The sequence below is a fragment of the Leuresthes tenuis genome, unplaced genomic scaffold (assembly GCF_036924035.1).
Source record: "Leuresthes tenuis unplaced genomic scaffold, fLeuTen1.0.hap1 SCAF_12, whole genome shotgun sequence".
Classification (NCBI taxonomy): Eukaryota; Metazoa; Chordata; class Actinopteri; order Atheriniformes; family Atherinopsidae; genus Leuresthes; species Leuresthes tenuis.
This window is the reverse complement of record NW_027325366.1, coordinates 1,630,536-1,647,413: the sequence shown is the minus strand read 5'-3', so window position 1 is coordinate 1,647,413 and position 16,878 is coordinate 1,630,536. Positions and strand designations below refer to the sequence as shown.

The 16,878-nt window shown below is 45.2% G+C and overlaps 2 protein-coding genes across 3 annotated transcripts; both read right to left on the bottom strand.

Moving 5' to 3' along the window:
• Positions 1-1,137: 1,137 nt before the first annotated feature.
• LOC140320045 (transmembrane protein 50B) lies at positions 1,138-9,748 on the bottom strand. Its single transcript, XM_072397812.1, has 7 exons — positions 9,671-9,748; positions 8,619-8,811; positions 5,794-5,906; positions 4,154-4,221; positions 3,752-3,844; positions 3,218-3,275; positions 1,138-1,392 (listed from the first exon to the last, which is right to left on the bottom strand). The coding sequence occupies exons 2-7, from the start codon at positions 8,715-8,717 to the stop codon at positions 1,347-1,349; spliced, it is 477 nt and encodes a 158-aa protein (XP_072253913.1). The 5' UTR covers positions 8,718-8,811; positions 9,671-9,748; the 3' UTR covers positions 1,138-1,346.
• Positions 9,749-10,231: 483 nt separating this feature from the next.
• On the bottom strand, positions 10,232-16,263 carry mmadhcb (metabolism of cobalamin associated Db). Of its 2 annotated transcripts, XM_072397806.1 has the most exons (9): positions 16,087-16,263; positions 15,548-15,609; positions 15,216-15,274; positions 14,858-15,002; positions 14,335-14,519; positions 13,989-14,097; positions 13,397-13,527; positions 11,680-11,766; positions 10,232-10,911 (listed from the first exon to the last, which is right to left on the bottom strand). In XM_072397806.1, exons 1-9 carry the CDS (start codon positions 16,233-16,235, stop codon positions 10,699-10,701), a joined length of 1,140 nt encoding a protein of 379 aa, XP_072253907.1. In that variant the 5' UTR covers positions 16,236-16,263; the 3' UTR covers positions 10,232-10,698. The 2 variants fall into 2 exon arrangements, with proteins under 2 accessions (XP_072253907.1, XP_072253908.1); XM_072397807.1 differs by lacking the exon at positions 15,548-15,609 and having other exon boundaries at positions 16,087-16,177.
• Between the last annotated feature and the right edge of the window lie 615 nt (positions 16,264-16,878).

Sequence of the window (16,878 nt, the reverse complement as noted above, 5' to 3'; positions counted from 1 at the left end):
TAACCACGGACCTCCCGGGAAAAGACGGCACCTTGATGGCAGCATCTGTCTCTGCAGAACTCCAACATCCAGCTGTGCATCAGTGGTACCTTCACCCAGATGAAGCCCTCCATGCCCTGGACTCTGCTGCAGCCCCAGACCATCACAGACGCTGCTTTAAACCTTCCTCTGAGAACAGCTGGATGCTCTTTCTCAGCAGTTTTTCCCAGAAGCAGCTGAAACGTGGACTCATCTGCCCACAGAACACGTGTCCACTGTCTTTCTGTCCCTCTGAGCTGAGCTGGATCCAGAGAACTGGGCCGTGGTTCTGCTCAGAGCTGATATATGGCTTCCTCCTGGTGTGATGCAGCTTCAGCTCACATTTCTGGATGCAGCCGTGGACTGTGTTGAGTGGAAATGCTTCTCCCAGCTCCTCCTGAGCCCATGTGGCTGTATGGATCATGGTGGCCTGACGGTTTCTCCTGCAGTGCTGCCTGAGGGCTCCGAGCTCATCCAGCAGGGCTTTCTGTCCTTGGCCTTTCCACACTGAGACTTCCCCAGACTCCCTGAATCTGTTCCCAATATTCTGCTCTGTAGATGCTGAAAGACCAAAGTTCTTTACAGTCTGACTCTGAGGAATATTTCCTGAACTTATTGATGATTCTCTGATGGAGTTTGGCCCAAAGCGGTGAGCCACGACCCATCCTTGTTGGAGAGGCTGAACCTTTGGTGGAAGCTGCTTTTATACCCAATCCTGACACCCTCACCTGGCAGCAGGTAACCTGCTGCTTGGAGAAGCTCCAGAAGCTGTTGCTGGAGATTCTATAAACTTTCTGTCTTTCTTTGGCTCCAGAACAAAGAGCAGCAGGTTCTTTACAAACTTTCAGCAGCCCAGTGAACACAGACACATTTTATTTTCAACATCGTTTTAAAAAGATTTAAATTAAATTAAGTTGCACCCTAGAAAACTCCCCAGCTTTTCTGAAAATGTGGTTGTCAGTATTAAAACACTACATGAGTGAGTTTGTGCCCTTGTTTTTGTTCCATATCAGAACCTCTCTGAGCTCGCTGGAACAAGGTCCTTATGGGGACCAAAGCCTGGTGAGGGCCCTGGTGAGGGCCCTGGTGAGGGCCCTGGTGAGGCCCTGGTGAGGCCCTGGTGAGGGCTAAGGAGTGAACGTAGGCTCGGTTAAGCTAAGGTTGTCCTAATAAGGACAGCTGCACAGACGTGTGTGTGTGTGTGTGTGTGTGTGTAGCAGCACTGATGGGTGTCCATTAGAAAATCGATGCAACTGCTGAAACATTTAGCAAATTCCTGTGGAGCTCTGACAGCTGCTTCCCTTTAAAACCCCTGAAGGCTGGCTCCTCTAACCCCACAGGTCTTCAGTCCGGCCGAACTTGTAGATCAGAGTGCTGCAGGGACAGAGAGAAAAGCAAAGGCTCCTTACCAGCAAGTCAAAGTCTGCAGCAGTGTCAGATGAAGATGCGTCCTCATGCTGAACAGCCTCATCTACGATGTTCCAGGAACAGTTAATAGTACAAACGGAGCTCCTCTTTAACCCCGGGAAGGTGCTGCATGGTTTCACCTGCTCCACACTCTGTCCACATGCTGTCACACCTCTGTTTCACTACTCATTACAGTGGAGTGTAGACGGAGAGGACACCAGCACTGTTTCCAACTTCATGGTTCTGCAGAGAGATTCAACTACATCCCCCGTCAGTGACCAGCAACAAATCCATCGACTCCTGGGACAAACGCTCCCAGGACGATTTCTTTCGGTGTCAACTCTGCTGGCTTAAAGGCAGCAGCGCCTGAAAGCTACTTAGCACCTCTTCAACCTCAGCCTGAAGCCTACTTTATGCTTCTCCGTCATTTCGACGCCGTTTCATTTCCTGCAGTTGCTTTTTCCGCTCTTAATGGTTGTACACGGCGGAGAAGCTCATTGACATTCGAAAGTATCAAAGTGCATTTGTTCATCCAGGTCCCTCAGTGGGTGAACCAGTGCTGTAAATTCACCCGTTCAGCCCGGTTTAGTACAGACCACCTCTGTGAACGTCTGCTCTGTCGCCTGCGCTTCAACATTTACAATTTAAGCATTTGTTCTTCAGTATCGATGAGCTCCAGCTGCAAATACAGCTGCTCCACCTCGGTTGCCATGGGTTACTGTTGTTAACTGTGACCGGAAGAAAAAGCACGGATTCGGCTGTAACCCCTGAAATGCTCAATGACAGCGTCACGTTAACACCATGATGGAGAAGCATAAACTGGGCTTGAGTCAGGAGGAAGTCCCAGCTGTGGAAGACATCCTGCTTTGTTACAGGACCTAAACAATCTCATCCATCTGCCCTCAGTGACTGCAGACCAGCTGCTCTAACGTCCCACATCATGAAAGTCCTGGAGAGACTGCTGTTGGCTCACCTCAGTGAGAGAGGTGGAACCTCTCAGGACCCACTACACCCATCTCATTGTCCTGAGGTTGGTGTTGAATCATCTACATGCTTCAACGAGCCCACTCTCCGCTGGACAAAGCAGGCAGCACTGTGAGGATCATGTTCTTTGATTTCTCCAGTGCTTTTGATACAATTCAGCCTGCACTGTCATGTAAGAAGCAGCAGATATCCAGCTGGATGCCTCCTCAACCACTCACTCTGTACACCTCAGACCTGCAGTATAACCCAGAGTCCTGTCATCTCCAGAAATCCTCTGCTGACTCTGCAGCTGTTGGGCGTATCAGTGATGGAGGCTGAGTGCAGGGAACTGGTCGATCCCTTTGTGGGAACAATCAACTCACCTTAAATACAAGCAGAACAGACTGTACTTCCTGAAGAAGCTCAGGTTCTTCAGTGTCTGCACCAAGATGTGTCATTTCCACCATAAGAGATATGACAAAGCAGGCAGCACTGTGAGGATCATGTTCTTTGATTTCTCCAGTGCTTTTGATACAATTCAGCCTGCGCTGTCATGTAAGAAGCAGCAGATATACAGCTGGATGCACCAAGATGTTTCATTTCCACCTTAAGAGATATGATAGTGGAGCTGTGCAGCTTCTGTTGGAGCAGCAGCAGAGACTCAAAGAAACTGAACAAACTGATAAAGGAGGATGACTCTGTGCTGAGGACTGCTCTGGAGCGGTTTGTTTAAGCTGCTCAACAAAATTAACAACATTATTATCACTATTATTTAAGTATTAACTAATTCAATAAATCTAATCTTAGTCCAGTTTTGAGTTCTACTTACCTAAAGAAAATGAAGGCATTCTGAAAGAACACAGCCAGGCCCGGTGCCACTTCTTTTTCTAAGGGAAAAAACAAAGAATAAGGGCGTGAGCTATAAACGATCCATCTGTGGACCCATCCAGAAGGATTAATCCAAGGATCGAGGGTTCTGGGTACCAAAACAGTTCAGGACAGCTGCAAATATCTCGGGGTCCCACACAAGGAAGTCAGCAGCAACCAAGTACCTGCAAAGAGTGAGGCGGGTCCTGAGGAGTTAGCTTAGTGGGAGGAGCAAAGGCTGAGCCATCGAGTGAAAGAGGAAGTAGAAAAGATGGCACCAGTCGGACCCTGGCATCTCCTACAGATCCCAGGAACTACATCCAAGATGTCTCAGTGTCACATGGCTGATTGATACATGAGCAGTATCCACACAGAGCTCACTGAACAGGGAGGTCAGGTAAGTTACTTACTGTGCTCCACGTCTGAAGCGCACAATGTTAGCGAAAGAACAAGCAGAGACTGAACAAAGCAAGAAAAGAGGAGGAAACACACTCACTTGGCACCACATATCCACCAAACAGGATCCAGATGGAGGCGATGAGCGAGCCAAACATCATCATGAAGCCGATGAAAAGCCAGAGACGAGCTCCTGTGGTACCAAAAACACACCGATCACTTTCATTAGCTCACGGATCGCTTTTAAAGCTCATTTTAAAGACAAATCACAGGAGAGATCCTGTTTAGATGGAGAACAAAGAAGGATTTCACACAGCTTCCCTTAGATCTGCTCCCAGCACCTGATATGACTGGCTGCTGCCTTCACACGCCTGGTAACGGCGGCGTTACTGCCTGAAACACGTCTGTGTGAATCAGGCCTCGCAGGCTGAAGCTGCTGTAATGGGTTTCCAAGCATGCATAAACAATGAAAGATGTGTGAACACACGATAAAGACACACACCTGTCCTGCCCAGGCAGCCTTCTCCATAGGCGTCTCCTCTCACCTGGCCGTTGGAAACAGCATTAATCCTGAAGATGAAGGGGAAAAAGTCCTAAGTCCTAAAGTCTTCCGTGACAAACATTCGGTCAGTTAATGCTTGTTTTACGCTTTCTGTTCAGACGTTACACATTTGGTTCCACGTTATCTCACATACAATCAGTTCCATCTTTAAAGTGCAGCTGTCCCAGGAAGTAAGAACGCTGCACCTCCTCCTGTGGGGTGCAAAAACAAATCTCTGTGCAGCCGTATGTGAATATGTAAGATATATAAGATGTACCTGACAGCTAGATCTAGACTGAATATTTCTATGTAATATGTGACGAATGAACACACTTTGGTCCAAGCAAAGCAAGCGGGTCAGAACCAGAGAGCTGAGCAGTTATTACTGACCGGTGGCAACAGTGAAGCTAACTCTGCATCTGTCTGTCATCCAGTCTGCAGCAGTAGCATCCAACCTGATCTTTATCCCTGGTGTGCGTCTTGCTCTTACACTTCACCCCTTCATCCTCACTTCCTCCAGTTGCTTTATTTTGGATCAGAACTTTATCTGTTATGGCAACAGTGCTTTATACCTAATCACCAGTTGCTGATTTGGTACCGTAAAGCAAAATGTTGTGGTGCTGGAAACCACACTCATGAAGTGGGGGATCTCAGCCTGTGGGCAGCTCAGGACAGTTTCAGGCCCGGGGAAGTGCTTCAAAAAGAGCAGTTTTAAGGTTCACACACTTCTCTAATGTTGATTTAAATTTATGCCAGCCTGGGGAAAAAAGCAAACTGTGCTCCGTTTGTCAGGTAGTCAGTACTCCAGGTGCTTGTGGAGGCATCCACCTGGATTTTCTGCTGCTTCTTACACAACAGCACAGACGGAATTGCAGCAAAAGCACTGGAGAAATCAGAGAACATGATCCTCACAGCGCTGCCTGCTTCGTCCGGAGGAGAGTGGGCTCTCTGAAGCAGGTAGATGATGGCATCTTCAGCACCAACCCCAGGACGATAAGACAACTGTAGTGGGTCCTGAAAGCTGCTCACTTGCCTTGTGAGTTGAGCCAATAACAGTCTCCTATTATTGAGACAATCAATAATAGGGGGAAATGATAAAATCAATCCTGTTGTCGGCACAGTTCTGGTGTAAAACTTCTCCTTCTCCGTGTTCTTACAGAATGAAGCTGCAGTTTCCTTCAGACTTCAGTGATTTACACATTTCATAGGACAGGGTTTAGTTTACCTGGACCACTGTAAAGCATATTAATACTCAAATCAGAGTAGAAATGCTTGAGAACATTTAACTCGGATCATACCGATCAGATCCAGCTTGATAAAAAAGAAACCTTTTGATCGTACGATTAACAGGAAAAAGTTCTCATTCGTACGCTTCAGCTGCTGAACAGCTGCAGCTCCTGGACAAGTCAAAGCTCGCACAATTCCTGCCTTGCCCTGAGAATATGAGGAGGCGTCGCCCACTCAGCCGGCGCCTCCTCATCGGTAACCGTAATGCCAGGGCTCCTCCTTCACAGATGCATCCAGGTGTGCAGCTGGAGAAGCGAGCGACCTCCCATATATCTCTTATGTCACCTTGTTTCCGCTGGGTGTCCGACACTTACATGAAAAAAGCTATGGTTGAGAAGACGCCGCATGTGTGGAAGGCATGGTTCATCTGCTCCTGGGATGGATACGTCACTGCTGCATCAATCATTATCCACCAGCCTGTGAAGAACTGGAAGAGGAGAATACAGAATCAATATCCAACATATCTGAGTAGATTACAGTAGGGTTGGACAGAAACGTTCATTATAGCCCAAAAAGTCACTAAATGTAGACAAAAACTCAGCTAAAAAGCCAGCGACTGACAGAACGGTAAAGCCAGATCTGTTTGAACCAAAGCTCAGACAGCAGCTTCTTTAACCCCTTAAAGCACCAGGACACACCCCGGTCCATGTTGCAGGGGCCCAGGACACCAGATTGTCCCCACAGCTCCCACACAGAGGTGAAATGGGCCTGCCTTACGCGTGCTTACATCAATCCGACATGGCTGAACTTGCCACTCTAACCCACTCAGCCTCTTCTGCGACGCCGGGCTGATGCGTGTGAGGACATGACCATGTGGGGCAGAGCCTCCTGTTTGGCATGTGGGAACCACGAGGAGGAAACCATCTTTTCTTCACCTATTAGGCAATATATGAGAAACACTAAGAAGCCTCACAGATGAGACAAACACACACACCTGCTCTATATGAAGAAATGCTTGCTGCTGCCACTCAGTTCTTGACAGGTACAGGTGGTTAGTATGATAAAGATGTACATTGTTGTGGAGAAAAGAGAGGTTGGACTCGTCGTGGTCAGCCTCTTATGGGGAATTTATTGAACCGTCACAGAGACACGTACATTTCAGCATGCACAGAAGTTCCCAATGACCTTGGTTTGTGACACCTTTCTCCATCATTCAGTACGTGGCCCAAACCCAGTCTCTATTGGGCGCCTGCTGTCTGATGCCACTGCATCCACAGGGTTCATTCTGACCTTAAACAACATGTTATTCAAGGCTCTGCTCTCCCACAACGTGAGAGAAAAGCTCAACAGAAACTCACATGTTTGTTTTAATGTTTTAAACATCACTATTTCTTTCAGGTTTTGTGCTGAACTGGGGGGCTTTCTGTTCTGTAGGGGCATCAGGTAATGTTTGGAGGGACAGATCTCTCTGTGCCTCTCTCCTGCACAGACGAAAGAGGTGAAAATACTCATTTTTGATTTCTGGATGTTGCTCAACGAAGAGATTTGATCTGTAAACTGGGGATTTCTTTAATCACCATCATCAGAGGGATTAAAAGAGGATAATAAATCTGCTGCTACTAGTTGAATCCCAAATATATCCCACAGGTCTGATCAGACCAGTCTGTAATGGTATGGAGTGCAAAAAGGAGTAAATCACATTTAATTTAGACGAAACCTGAATGCACAGCCTCAACACCTGGTTCCCCTTTTTGAGCTGCCCGTCTGTCCTCAGTCTGTTCCTCAGCACTAAAACAGTTATTAGTCCTATTACCCATGACTTCTGCTCTGTTAGCTTAACTTCTGTTGTGTAACTATTTAACCTTTCTGTGTCACAGAGCTGTGTTCTAACTGCAGTTAAACTAACGGTTAAATGCTGTTCACGTGTCCAGATCTGTGCAGCAGCACATTCTGCATCACAGGAAGTCTTTAAACTAACATCTGATGACAGATCAAATCCTTCACTATACCACACATCAACTTCTGTTTTCAGTCTCCAACGAGGTATTTTAAAGCTGAACGGCAGGTTGTGAGAGCCAAAACACACAGTGAGAGCTGCACCATGGGCCAGAGGTTCCTCGTTTGCTTTCCACCCGCCCACATACACTCCCACACCGCTGCAGACACGCTCAATCTGACAGAAGGATCTCCTGAACTTGTTTGTCAGAAGTCACAGAGGCTGAGGCCAAACAAAAACTGAAACTGAGGAGGTGACCTTTTTGAACGTAGCGGGCACAAAACAAAGTGTCAGGTTTGTGACCTCAGTCACCCACATGCGTGCTCTAAAGGACATAAAGGTTTTTTCAATAATACATTTCCTTAAGAACGGCTTCTTGACAGCCACCCTTCCATGGAGACCATTTCTGATGAGGCTTGGGCCAACAGTAGATGGATCAGCTGAAGGTCCAGATGCATCTCTCAGGTCCTGTCAGGTCACAGCTGGATTTTTTCCTCTTTCTTAAGGACATCACTTTCAGATCCTGTTCATCTGCTGGAGATAGTTTTTTAGGCCTGACACTTCTTCTTTTGTCCTCCACTTGTCCAGTTTCCTCAAATGTTTTAAGGACACACTGCACACCATGCTGAGATATGCCAAGTTTTCAGCTAACAGCTCTTTGGGAATCACCTTGTTGCTGCAGAAATCCTATTTTCTGTCTGTCAAACTGTTTTCTTTGCTGTTTTTCATAGATGCAGCTAAAGAAATGGGAACAAATGATGTGTCTTTGTGACAGGCTGCTGGTAACAAAGTGCCTAAAGATCCAGTTTAAAACGGCTTCTTTGCTAAGTTGTCTGTTCTGTGTCGACACAACACTGGTTCATCCCTTGAGTTAGGAGCCTTTTTTCTGCCTGAATGGGTCAAAGGTCAGAGTTAAGTGGCTGAACAAAGAAAAAACACATTCCTCTGAAAATGCTCAGGAACAAGGACTGAAGATGAGGGAAAAAGCAGAAAATGTCCAAAGAAAAACTCTGAAAGAGCTTCAGAAAGCAAGTGAACGTAAACTGTACAACTGTATGTGTCCATATTCTGTCTGTCTTACCCTTAATGTTTTGGTGTAGTTTATTGTCCCCTGAACCTGTCCCGAGCTTTCTCACAGAAAGGTACAATAACATTGATGAATGTCTGGTCCACTCTTTTTCCTTCCATCATCCAGCCACTTACCAAAGTTCCAGCCACGACGGAGGCCACGGCGTTCCTCCTCTCCCCCCAGTCGATGCATTCGCACTCTGGCCAGCGGAAGTTATCCAGAAAGCCAGCCATCTGCAGCGTTTTCCTCAGATGGACAAATCGATCGTCTTTGCTCGGTCTGTGTCAGGACCTCAGGACCTGCTGCTTTCTCAGGGTGTCGCTTCCTCTACAAGATAAATACACAGAGCATGAGAAAGCACAGTCAGCATGCATGTCCTCACAGCTGAGTTCACTGCTCAGACGCTGTCTTTAAGTTACTTTACTGGTGATTCTGTCAGAGGAGGCTGTGCTAATTAAATCAGAGCAGAGCGACAGTCTGGAAATGCTTTCACTGAGTCTTAATGGGATGATTTTCTCTCCTAGTTTCTGACAAAACATCACATAAGAAAATATGGGACTGAAAGCAGCTTTATTGGGATTTTGACTGCTTTGATCTAAATTTGCTAAAAAGCTCTGATCATGGCTGCTGTTCACATACTTCCAGCTCAGTTCACTCAGTATTTCTGTGATCGTGGCTGCTGTTCACATACTTCCAGCTCAGTTCACTCAGTATTTCTGTGATCGTGGCTGCTGTTCACATACTTCCTGCTCAGTTCACTCATGCGATGCACTGCCATCCTTTTCCTCTTGTTTCCACATTTCACAGCTCGATTAAAAAGACATTTTTGGGGATAAGGTGACAGAAAACGCTGTTTACATGGCAGCAAATACACTCTGGTTGCCATGGGAATTCAGCAGTGCATTTAAACGTAAACAGAGGTTAACGGTTTGTCCACAGCAGCGTTTTTCTGTGAACTCATCTGCATTTCCCCCTAACCTGAACGCACTCATATGTCCCGCTCAGCACCGCTGTGTTGCGGAGCTAACGGTGGCTAACAAAGCGTTATAAAGCGACTATAAAGATGAGCTAAAGATTAATCTTTTCACATTACGTCTGCGTAGCAGACCAACTTACGGCTTTCAAACTCCAGCCATGAACAAACCAAGAATAAACTCATTTACCGTAGAGAGTCATTAATGTTTACCTGATATGACGTTAGCAGGCGGCGGAATAAACGCCCACCGTTTGAAGAGACAAGCCTCCGCCTTCGTCTTCTTCTTCGTCAGATTTAAAGGCGGTTAGAAACAACGAGCTGGGCGCATTATCGCCACCTATCGGTCTGTTGTGTAAATGAAGCTGACGCTTCGCTTTACAACATTTTAAAGTTGTCATAGTTTAATTTGGGATGAGAAAATATTTTCAGTCAAGAATTTTGAGTTTTTAAAATGTGCGATAATTTAATTTATTGCATTAAATCTTTTCTTTTTTCTTTTAGTTGCGTATTATCTTCATGGAACAGAGAAATACCAGACCATAACTGCTTGGGAGGTACTGCTGCTTGTCAGAGATTTCTCTTTTTTTTTTCTCTGTAAAGTGAAATCCCAATTGTTACGGTGCATTCAAATGTCTGTACATGTGAGTGTGAGGCTCCAGGTATCCCCAGCTGATGCTTCAGGCGTATGGACACATTGAGGACCTTTAAAAGCACTCAATGGCTCAGCCTCCAGCAAAGGAAAGCGTCACAAAACTGCATTGAGAGGAAAAATGAGTGCAGGATTGACTTTATTCTGATAGGAGCAGTGCTCAGCATCTGCATTTGAACACACGTGTACACATCAGTTCATGGATATTTCAGCAAAAACACTGAAGAATTCATTTCTCGTGTTCTTAAAGTCAGAGTATAGCACATCTGTCATCTCAATGCTGGAAGGAAATACCATCCGTACCAGTATCTGTTTGTACAGTTTGGAAACTTCGGTTACAACTAGCTCAACTTTGTGTAACAGGTGCAGCTCATTTCTTGCTGGTCTGAAATCTGTCAATCGGTGTCAGATTAGCATCTTAGATCAGAGAATAATGCTCACTTACTTTAGATTAGATTGAAACCTAATGGGATGCATTGAATGATGCCTCAAAGACTCCAGGGACATTCATTTCAGCTTTACTCGGGCTTTAAAGACATTCTGTAGAGCTGGTCATCAACAAAAACCACCACAGCACAGCTCAGAGGTTTCACTGCCCCCGAGCCTGCGTCGGGTTGCTCTGCAGCTTCTTCATAAGAGTGCTGGGAGGGGCGTTGGTGAATATCGTCCCCACAAAAGCATGCGTCCCCCAAAGAGAGTGCCGGATCACTCTACAGCAGCCCAAGTCCTCAATCTGAAAGCCCAGGTGCCGGTACCGGTCATCGGTCTCAAACAGCGTGTTGTTGGTGTACGCGCCGAAGAACTGAGCAGGAGAACACGACAATATGAAAATCAGAGCCGTTATACTTTAGAAACAGTCTCTTCTAAACATCTCCAGAGGTCTGAATCCATGTGATCAGCAGCTTTGAACTTCTCCTGTGAAACATGTTGGAAAACTGAGGTTCTGCCGGAGGCGCTCTTCTCTGTTCTCAGTCAGAACAACTGACTTTGACACGCTTTGTGCTGTGAAGAGCCACACTACACACCAGGGATGTCAAACTCCAGTCCTCGAGGGTCGCTGTCCTGCAGGTTTTAGATTTTTCCCTGCTTCAATGCACCTGATTCAGATGAAATTGATCTCTTCGAAAGATTGTTACATTCTGCACAAACCAGCTAATGAGGCATTGATCTGAATCAGGTGTGTTGGAGCAGGGAAACATCTAAAACCTGCAGGACAACGGCCCTCCAGGACCGGAGTTTGACATCCCTGCTATACACCAAAATGAGTTGCGCTACACTTAAATGGGTTGAAGTGAATGGAATTCTGGGTAATCTTTGCCTGGAAAGAATGTGGATTTGAGGCAAATTTGGAACCAGCCTGAAAACTGGTGAAATGCAAAAGGATTCGTACAAGAAATTCATGCTTTGGGCTACACTGGACCATGAGGCATGCAGAGGGATCGATAACCGTCCAGAACACAGCAGACAGGAAGAAAGGACAAGGAGGAAAGGAAAAACATGGTTTCTTTAGACTGATGACAGGACCAGACAGAAAACCTTCAGTCACTTTACAACAGAGGGAGAGTCTCACCGCGAGGCCTGAGGACGGGTCGATGAAGTCAGCCCAAAAGCCCTCCTTCTGCAGGGCGATGCAGATCTCCTCTGCTCCGTGAACAAACTGCACAGCAGAAGGACTGGATTAAAATTAAAACCATTTGGACGCCGAGTAAAATGTAAACAGAGGCTGAATGTGAGGATTTGAACATATCTCAGATCAATATTTCATAACAGCAGAACATAGAAAACGGATCAGAAGTTGGAGAAAAATGAGCTCATCTTGTACTTGTGCTGATTTCAGCTGATGTATTCAGATTCTTTAAAGAGTTTGATGACATTAGGAACCGAACATGACAACATTTGACTTTCAATTAATATCATCTGTGAGCTCATTCTCTTTGAAGATTTCCCCACTCAGACCACCTCGACTTCTGAGATTTGCTTCTTATACCAACAGAGGCATTAACGTAACGCAGTGGTTCCCAAACCGGGGGGTTTACAGAGCAATTGCAAGGGGGGGCGTGCAGGTGGAACGCATGAATCAATAAAAGACACTGCCAGCATAACATGGACAAGTTTTTAATGGAGCTCCCAGTAAAGCAAAGAAGAGGAAGAAGCATGACGAAAGCAGTTTCCTTCCATGGAACAGAAGAGAAGACATGATGACACGTATCGTGTCTTTGGCCTGCACAGCGGTGGGTAATGAGGAGAGACTGCAGTGTGTCGTCTGTCTTAAATTGTCTTATGTACCAAAGGCAGAGAAAGTTTGGGAACCACTGACTCAACGAATTAACTCTTGTACTCTTTAACTCTGTTCCTTACTGCAGCAGATTTATCCACAGTCCTGACCCAGAGTCCTGATCAGCCTCATTTCTTCCAGACTTCCCTGTAACCTTTAAAGTGTCCTGATCAACAGTTCTGCAGCTTTCTGTAACCTTTAAAGTGTCCTGTTCAATAGTTCTGCAGCTTTCTGTAACCTTCAAAGTGTCCTGTTCAATAGTTCTGCAGCTTTCTGTAACCTTTAAAGTGTCCTGATCAACAGTTCTGCAGCTTTCTGTAACCTTCAAAGTGTCCTGATCAATAGTTCTGCAGCTTTCTGAAACCTTTAAAGTGTCCTGATCAACAGTTCTGCAGCTTTCTGTAACCTTTAAAGTGTCCTGATCAACAGTTCTGCAGCTTTCTGTAACCTTTAAAGTGTCCTGATCAACAGTTCTGCAGCTTTCTGAAACCTTTAAAGTGTCCTGATCAATAGTTCTGCAGCTTTCTGAAGCTCTTTCACAGTTTTTCTGCTTTTTCCCTCATCTTCAGTCCTTGTTCCTGAGCATTTTCAGAGGAATGTGTTTTTTCTTTCTTTCTTAACTCTGACCTTTGAAGCATTCAGGCAGAAAGAAGGCTCCTAACTCAAGGGATGAACCAGTGTTGTGTCGACACAGAACAGACAACTTAACTCTTGAAGGTGACACTCTCTCTGGTATTCCCAACGTGACCACAGCTGTTTCACACTTTTCTCAGCACATGAGGTCAGTAACAGGACAATCTAAATGAGTCTTTATTGTGAATGTGGACAGTCTGATTGGGTCTTTTCCTGCATTTGTTCTTCCTGAACTCGATGGTGGGACAGAGAGTTGCTAAACTGATCAATAATAAACTGATTATCAAATTTAAGTGGATTATAATGAACTTGTTTGCTGGGATAACTTCATTTAAATCAACATTCATACAGAAACAGCTGCACACAGAAACAAGCTCACCTTGTCAAGCATATGTTCCCTCTCCTGTTCCACCTCAGCACGCCATGACGTCATGTCGTTCTGGGTCCTTTGGGTCACCGTGACAACCATCATACCAGAGGGTGGTGCTTCAGGAAACATGGACTGTAAATCTGTTGGTCACATAACATTTTTCAGTAATGAGAGCCAAACTTAATCATGTTAGATCAGACAGAGATGATGGTCACACCAACTCGTCAGTAATCTGTACACAGTATACAGATCAGGTTGGAAACAATAGAAGGATAAGAACCACTGAAATTCATGTAGGGAGGACCAACTGCATTGTAGCAGACCACAGCCTTAAAGTAAAGCTGTGGAGGACCCTGGCATCGCTGCCTTACAACACGGAAGTAAAAAGGATGTTTGGGGAGGTTGTGTAACGGACCTTCATGAGTCAAAGTGATGATGCGAAGTGAATAATAAAAAAAGAAGGCTGAAAGTCTTAATCTACGACAAATGTTGGCACCGTATGGACCATGTCAGACTTTGGTTTTTTAGAGACATAAAACAGAAGATGATGCTGGATGTCATAAACGTGAGAAGGATGGAAGAATAAAGAGCAATGGTGTACCTTTCTTCAAGAGTTCAGGACAGGACTGAACGGCACACTCCACTCTCGAGGTGTCAAAGTACTGTTCAGCTGCCCCCCGGCTGTGAGAAGAGGTCGGCTCATCTCTGTCCTGAGAGGCAGAAAGACAGACACAGAGAGATTTTTAAAGCCCTAAACGACCCATTCGGACTCCACCTTTAAAACCCCAAACGACACTTTTTTTTTTGCAGAGCTCTATCTTTTAATAAAACCATGAAGTCAGATAGAGATCTGCAAGACAAGCTACATGTCATCATTCTTTAAGAATACCAAGTATCTTCTCAGCAGAACTGATTTAAAGGTGGAAGGCTGCTGGTAACGGACTTACAGACAACTCGTGTTTCTCACTGCTGGATGACAGCATGTCAGGAGCCACTCTTTTGGCCAGGCTCCTCCTCTGCTCCTCAGCTTCTTCCTTGGGGCGGTCAAAACCCACAGTACCAGGCAGATGTAAGCTCTGGTCAAAGTTCCACGAGGGCCTCCTGCTCTCATCAGGCCGCACACCTCGCAGTCCTTAACCAGAACCATGGCATTAGGGAAAGAAATGCAAACATATTCCTCACAGTTCTTACCTTCCAAAGACATTTAGAATGGATTCACAACATAGAAATGAACGCTGATTAACACAGGTGTCATCATTACAGTATTTATCAGGAAGGAACTGTGTTTTTACACAATTATGACGGGTCCATTTTTCTGCAGGATGCTTTTAGGTTCGTTTCTGCTTTCTTTGCAAACAGATTCCAAAATGACTGGAAATCATTTTCAATCAATAACCAAATTAAATTCTTATCAAATTGTGACCCGATAAAAACAAATCAAATCACGATACACAGCCTTACATGACGTACCCATGTGAGAGAAAGCGACTGTCATCGTGGGCTCACCGGAGCCCGAGGACACAGCGGCAGAGGCGGCTCTGGTTCCGGTCACACTGTGCACCAACACATGGATCCCTGGTAGGTAGCTGACAAACCTGGTTCTGCTGCACAGCACCTGAAGAAGAAGAAGAAGAAGAAAGACAAGCTCATACATGTCTTAACACGTTCAACCCATTCATGTTCCAAAAGGACCATTTCACCTTTAAAATGGCCTCAACTACAAATCAAACAGGCGTGCAGTTACTCAACATGAGGTACACCTTCATTTCACCATCACAAGTCAAACTCATGCAAATCAATATATTAGAGAAAACAGACGACTGCATACCTGACTTATACAGGCCATTCTGGAGGGCCTCTGTTTACGGACAGTGTCCAGGGAAGGGTCTGAAAAGGGACATCTTGGTACAATTAGGAGCCATTTCTAACGTAATCAGCTGGTTCTGTCTGCATGTCCTCCCCGTGTATGCCTGGGTTCTCTCTCCGGCTTCCTTCCACCGTCCAAAAACATGCATGTTAGGCTAACTGGTGTCTCTAAATTGCACCCATGGAGTGAGTGTGGATTAAGTCGGTATAGAAAATGGATGGATGTGAGATTTGTCAGTGTGATGTCTGCCAGAGATGATAGCGTGTGATAGACAGCAGCATATCAGAACACACCAAGAAACACAACGTCTGCTTTGGAAATGGAGTCAATAATTCCTCCTGCGTCCATCTGTCTGCTGCAGGAACATGACATCATTAATCATTCACATGACAGATGAATTACACATGCAAACACAATTTGTATTGGTGGTTCAAAGCTACTAATCAGTGACAGAGTAATAGTAATGAACAGGGAAGTCTTCAGGCTGGATTTAAAAGAGTTGACCCAGAGCTGTCTCAGCTTTATCTGAGACTTTGTTCCACATATATGCTCCATAAAAACTGACAGCAGCTTTCCAGGTTTAGTTGCAGCTTTTAGACACGGGACTGTAGATTATTTAAGACCAAAAACATCTAATACTGCACAAATTCAGGCTTCATGAAGTTAAAACGACCTTAAATGCCGCTTCAAAAGCTGACGTTAACATTAACATCACCGTCGTTTTACCAGGAAACCTCCAGCCGTAATTATATCACACATCTGACGGTGACTGTTCAGGTTTGAACGCACTTTACGCTAAGAAAAGTAGCAGAAACACGGAGCGTTACCTCACCTGACGATATGCAGTTCACAGAAACTAACTTGGCTTAATTTGGTCCCTCTGCGGTACCAGAAACAGGGCCAAGGCGTTACGAGTGGCTCTGACAACCCTTTCAGGTGGCGGGGGTCTTTCAAAGTGAAAACTTGTCTGGATCCAAACATTAAAGATTCACCTTGAAGCTGCTTCTTCTTCTTCCTGTTGTTGTGGTAGAGTTTTATTGGCGCGTGTCAAACAACGACACGGAGCATTACCGCCACCAGCTGGTCAGGAGGTGCATCACAGTGACGCTTGATTTATTGTCCTCCTAATACATAAATACATAAATAATATCCTCTCAGATAACTTAACAAGTATAATATACTGACATGAAATATGATAACAGTCGGTGTTGAATTATTTTGTATAAAACCCGTTAAATCCAGTCTGACTTTAATAATGTGTCCTCTTTCTGCCTCATATTTCTGACAGTGTAATATAACATGTTCTTGTGTTTCAGTCACATCTGCCTGTATCATGTTTGTCTTTTCTGGACAGTCTGCTAAGATAAAATCTGAGTCATGATATTCCTGATCTCATTTCTCCCACTTTCCATTGTATTCTGTTAACTATCAAATGAGTGAGTGCACATTTTGTTACTTCTTTTTGCGACTTTACATTTTGAACAAATGATGGATCTTAATGGTCACCTTGAACCTGTGCTTTGTGCCACTTCGTGTGAACTGACTGTGTGTATTCTTCCAGAAGCGACTGCAGTGTGTATTCATCACCACTCAGTCCGAGTCAGTTAAGCAAAACAGACACACA

Coding starts and splice junctions, on each gene's coding strand:
- LOC140320045 (XM_072397812.1), bottom strand. CDS start 8,717: ATGGCTGGCTTTCTGGATAACTTCCGCTGGCCAGAGTGCGAATGCATC. Junction 4,222..5,793: donor TCAACCATAGCTTTTTTCAT/GTAAGTGTCGGA, acceptor CTTCATCTTCAG/GATTAATGCTGTTTCCAACG. Junction 3,845..4,153: donor AGGCTGCCTGGGCAGGACAG/GTGTGTGTCTTT, acceptor TTGGTACCACAG/GAGCTCGTCTCTGGCTTTTC.
- mmadhcb (XM_072397806.1), bottom strand. CDS start 16,235: ATGTTTGGATCCAGACAAGTTTTCACTTTGAAAGACCCCCGCCACCTG. Junction 15,275..15,547: donor AGCAGACGTTGTGTTTCTTG/GTGTGTTCTGAT, acceptor GTCCCTTTTCAG/ACCCTTCCCTGGACACTGTC. Junction 15,003..15,215: donor GAATGGCCTGTATAAGTCAG/GTATGCAGTCGT, acceptor CTTCTTCTTCAG/GTGCTGTGCAGCAGAACCAG.